Here is a 5,000-nt window from a genome sequence, read left to right as displayed (position 1 = left end):
CCATTTTTTTGGTTAAATTCAATAAAAAAAGAGAAGACTAGAGATGAAAGCGCTCTTTCTGGTATCCATTCCCCCTTACACTGTCGTAACAAAGATATCGGATGCGGCGATATAGAAAGGTTTGGTACATAAAGCCACGATTTTATAACTATACATCTAAATAGACTTAGATTTATAGATAGATAGAGATTCACCTTGATCTGTAATCAAAGAAAGATACTGGAAAGGGCTCTTATCTTGTGACTTGGAAGAAAAGTTTCTCTGTAGAGGACGGGAATAACAATTTATTCCCCTAGAAAATCTAGGAATAAGAAAATTGAATCGGAAATATCGACAAATTCTTTCGAAGTCCAAAGAAATGAAATTAAAAAAAAAGCAGGGGGTCGACTGTTCCAATTCAAATTTTATCTCTATCGAATTTGAATATCAGAATAGCGGATATAGTCATAATTCAATGGGCCAGGTCCACTTGCTTTTTCCTTTGTTGATTTCGAATCTTTCCAATGAATTTGATTGGGATCTATAAGTAAAAATAAGGATCTCTGGTAATTTAAGAGGTGGATTATAATTATTATTCATAATAATGAAAATTTACTGAACAAATGTTCCAATTTCTAACTAGAACTACTATAATACTCTAACTCAGTATAATGATAACGTAGTATCTAGTTAGTTACTTTTTTTATTCCAAATAAAAAAAAATATCTCTATTTTCTGAATACTATGGACTTTGATGAAAAACCCCAAAGCCCCTTATCGGATTTGAACCGATGACTTACGCCTTACCATGGCGTTACTCTACCACTGAGTTAAAAGGGCTTATTTTATTAAATTCCTCAACGGGTCGCTATGTAGATAAAATATCTATATGCACATATATTATATACATAAGTATATGCACTAGACTCATAGTGGCTAGTGGCTTATTTTTAATAATCAAATGGATTTGCCTAGCAACTCTAGGGTAAATTTTTTTAAGACTGACCCTAATTTATTTTATTGAAATGATTCCTATCAAAGCAAAATTGACTTGATTGATACATAACATGGACAGTTACCAATTCCACATAAAATAAATTTCAAGATATTTAATTGAATCGTGTGATGAAGAGATTCTACTTGTGTCCCCTTGAACTAAATTTTTATAGAAGATTTTCAATAACTTGTTGATCTCGCTGAATCGATTTATTTTACTAGATTTATTGGTTGTTACTTTCCTGGTTTAGTGTGAGAAGGATATCTCATTTTAACAATGAATCAAAGCAAAAAAAATAGAACTGACCCCTCCCATTTCTTTTATGACGGACCAATCATTCTCTGAAAAACTCCTATCCCTAGTATTCTTTTTTCCCTAATATTCTTTAATATGAACGACGAATCAAAAAATTAGATACAATTCTCTGAAAAACGCAAAGCTTCCTCAGATCTAATCATACCATACCATTATATTGACAATTTCAAAAAACTGATCATACTATGATCATAGTATGAGGGCGGTTGAGCAAGTTAGCCCCCATCGTCTAGTGGTTTAGGACACCTCTCTTTCACGGAGGCAGCGGGGATTCGAATTCCCCTGGGGGTAGGGTACTACGAAAGGAAGTTGATCATGGATTACCAATAAGCCTCAAAATTGATTCTTCCTGGGTCGATGCCCGAGTGGTTAATGGGGACGGACTGTAAATTCGTTGGCAACATGTCTACGCTGGTTCAAATCCAGCTCGGCCCAATAATTCACCAATCTACCATAAGATGGTATAACCCATCTTGTGCTTCAGAAATACCGCATACGAAGCTAAAAAAGAAGAAAATCTTCTGCTAGATCCCTTTATTTTCCTGGGATTGTAGTTCAATTGGTCAGAGCACCGCCCTGTCAAGGCGGAAGCTGCGGGTTCGAGCCCCGCCAGTCCCGACGGATCCAATATCCAATAAATACATCTATTCATTTCACCCTTTCATAGAACATAGTAAAGGGTGTCGGGGGGCATAATTTCATTCCCAAGCAAAAAGGAGTCTTTCTTTCTTTTTTCTTTCCTATGTTTTCCATTTCGCGTTTATTGTTTGTTTAGATTTGTAACTATGTGACTAATCGAAGTGGAAAGGCAATCTAATAATCCTTCATCAGAGGATTATCCAAGCAAGACGCAAGATAAGTTATAGAAAAAAACAAGGAAACGGATAATAAATACAAGGAATTTTGGATTAATTGGTTCAGAAATCCAAATTATTTTTTGGTATGGATAAAAGAACTTCCTATGTTATACTATTCAAGTCTCGACTACGAGTTGATTTGATAGATCAGATATTGTTATTCATGATATTGATCCCATTCAAGATCATTGAAAGGTAATTCATTCATTGAATTTACAGACGAAAGATTTATCATCTCTATGGGATTAAATCCCGAGTTATTGTGAAGTAAAAAAACCGATGAGATTATGGAAGTAAATATTCTTGCATTTATTGCTACTGCACTATTCATTCTAGTTCCTACCGCCTTTCTACTTATCATTTATGTAAAAACAGTTAGTCAAAATGATTAATTCATTTGAATTTTCAAATGAATTTGAATAAAACTTTCCTTCTGAGTTCTTATCAAAAATTGACGAAGTCAAATGAAAAGGATTCCAATTTCGCGTCTTAACTTAAATGAAATGAGGGGACTTTAATTGGCAGTATTCTATTAATTTGATAGTATGGTAAGAAAGAAATAGATGAATCCTTCTTTCTACCATACTATCGATTCTTATTCTATAAAGTTTGAATCTAGAATCAAGATAGATTCTATAGATCAATCTACAAATTATGATCATGTAATATATTCTATTAATTCCATATATTGTATGGAATTGACATAACATATTGTATAGAATTGACATAACACCCAATTCTATTTATTTGCTACATCTAGTTGTTCCTATCAATCTAAGATAATTCTTATCTTAGGATTCTAATTCCTTTTCCTAATAAAGAAGAGGAAACCTCACTTATTTTTAATGCCCAAACCATGATATGAAAAAAGTCGATAAAGCATAAATCGCCTTTATAAGATTAGAAACCAAGCGCTAAATGCCCAATATGTGATTCGTCCGAAGCAAGATCTTATTATTTTATTGCATAGTCTCTCGTTATATAACTACTATCTATCATATCATTTCTCATAGAAAGCTCGTATACACTTAACAAAACCACTTGTTCTTTGAACAGTAAAAAGGAAAAGCAATCAAACAAAAATAAGGGGTCCGGTCTTCCTCAGTATCCATCTATAAAGATGGTAAGAGCCAATTCCATTGATTGAAATAGAAAAAATCTTAGGTTAGAATAAATTTCTAATCATCTGAATCCCTTTCTTTTCGAAATACAAACAGGGGAATCGCTCAAATATCTCTTTGATTGAAAGAGTATGATTCATATCATAGATTACTCCATTTGACTCCAATGAAATTCGAAATTCAGATATTTTGATTTTATATAGTTCAAAACGCGTTGCAGAACGATCTATAAAACAAGTGATACGGTTTGATTCCTCAACTCAATTTAGTAGTACTTCTAGAGCCCACTTCTTCCCCACACTACGAGTGAAAGGGAAAATGTAAAGATTACCATTAAAGCAGCCCAAGCGAGACTTACTATATCCATATAAATTATGTCTCCTATCTCTATAAATACAAAGGAATTATTCCTCACTAATAATAGTGGAATCAATGGTGCAGAGTCAAAAAAAGGGGATTTTGTCCGAACACTATTGATAAACCAATCTGATTCTGATTTCGAATCGGGAAAGATTAAACACAAGCAAAATATCCAAAGGGAATGGGAACATGTGAATAATAAGGCCTATTTTTTTGTTGACCCTCGTAAGTAAAAACGGAAAGGGAGAAATCACTAAAAAAGATAAATCACTATCTAGTACAGACCTCTATTTCCCCTAATCCATACCCCTTTCCCGATTATCTCTGAGGGGTAGGGGGGGCTTGGCTAGGGGTTATCGAAAAAAAATTCTTTCTTTTTTCTAGAAAAAAAAGATTATCCATCGAATCTAATATTGATTGGATACCCCAGCGTTCATCTCGCGAGTCCGTCATATATAACGCAACTTCCAACCCTTTCCAAAATGATGAATAGAATCATATTTCTTAGCAGGCCCTACAATCTAATCCAAGATCCAGTCATTAGACAGTCCCTTAGTATAGTAATAGAAGGGAATCATAAGTCTTAAAAGCTCCCTACTATATTATATATAGAATAGATTATAATATTTCCTTGAATCCTAGATGCGAACGAGGATTCACAATCTTTTATTTTCGAAAAACCTCAGACCAAATGTTTAGAATCAAACAAAATATCAACAGTCTTTCCTCTGTTTCTACCGGAGAATTATTCTCCGAGTTATATCAGCAGAACAGAAGAAAAGAAGAGATTTCGGGTTTTTTGTTTGATCAGGCGACACCCGGATTTGAACTGGGGAAAAAGGATTTGCAGTCCCCCGCCTTACCACTCGGCCATGCCGCCAAAATGATACAAAAATCTTCTCGGATTACTAAATTTTTATTGCACTTGAAATTTTTCATTTTTTTTTGTTTTGGATTTGATCCATTCCTTCGATTCATTCTAGAGTATCTCAAAATCCACAATGCTAAAAAAATTCTCTCACTTTTCTATTGAGAAATCACATATGGATTTTCCGCCGACAAATTTGAACCATTAACTATTGACTGCTTATGCTTACTTCGAATTTATGAACGCTTCTGTAGATTTGAATCTCAAAATTGTATTTTCCTAATGACATACATAAGAAAATACAAATTGAGATAAAACTAATCAGTATTTATTTTTTTTTATCAAAAAATCCTTCTCAATTTCAATTATAACAAAATATATGAGTCTATGTAAACCCCAGAACATAAATTACAGATATCTATTAGTTAGATATGTTGTCGATAGGGAATTATCAGAAAAAAATTCTACTTAATTTTTGCATTGAATATAGATTTTCGTTTGAT

The 5,000-nt window shown here is 33.3% G+C and overlaps 2 protein-coding genes and 5 non-coding genes across 7 annotated transcripts; 5 read left to right on the top strand and 2 right to left on the bottom strand. All coding sequences in view use genetic code 11, as the record gives it.

Moving 5' to 3' along the window:
• Positions 1–747: 747 nt before the first annotated feature.
• On the bottom strand, positions 748–819 carry trnT-GGU. The gene has a single exon. It is a non-coding gene; the product is annotated as a tRNA-Thr (tRNA).
• A 690-nt stretch (positions 820–1,509) lies between these two features.
• On the top strand, positions 1,510–1,582 carry trnE-UUC. Its single transcript has one exon. It is a non-coding gene; the product is annotated as a tRNA-Glu (tRNA).
• A 60-nt stretch (positions 1,583–1,642) lies between these two features.
• Positions 1,643–1,726, top strand: trnY-GUA. The gene has a single exon. It is a non-coding gene; the product is annotated as a tRNA-Tyr (tRNA).
• A 109-nt stretch (positions 1,727–1,835) lies between these two features.
• trnD-GUC lies at positions 1,836–1,909 on the top strand. Its single transcript has one exon. It is a non-coding gene; the product is annotated as a tRNA-Asp (tRNA).
• A 526-nt stretch (positions 1,910–2,435) lies between these two features.
• psbM (photosystem II protein M) lies at positions 2,436–2,540 on the top strand. The gene has a single exon. The coding sequence runs from the start codon at positions 2,436–2,438 to the stop codon at positions 2,538–2,540; it is 105 nt and encodes a 34-aa protein (YP_009445238.1).
• Positions 2,541–3,546: 1,006 nt separating this feature from the next.
• petN (cytochrome b6/f complex subunit VIII) lies at positions 3,547–3,636 on the bottom strand. The gene has a single exon. The coding sequence runs from the start codon at positions 3,634–3,636 to the stop codon at positions 3,547–3,549; it is 90 nt and encodes a 29-aa protein (YP_009445237.1).
• Positions 3,637–4,438: 802 nt separating this feature from the next.
• trnC-GCA lies at positions 4,439–4,509 on the top strand. Its single transcript has one exon. It is a non-coding gene; the product is annotated as a tRNA-Cys (tRNA).
• Positions 4,510–5,000: the final 491 nt, after the last annotated feature.

This window comes from Primulina huaijiensis, chloroplast, assembly GCF_012295235.1.
Source record: "Primulina huaijiensis chloroplast, complete genome".
Lineage (NCBI taxonomy): Eukaryota > Viridiplantae > Streptophyta > Magnoliopsida > Lamiales > Gesneriaceae > Primulina > Primulina huaijiensis.
Note: the sequence above shows the minus strand (reverse complement) of the source record. Positions and strands in the feature narration are given on the sequence as shown.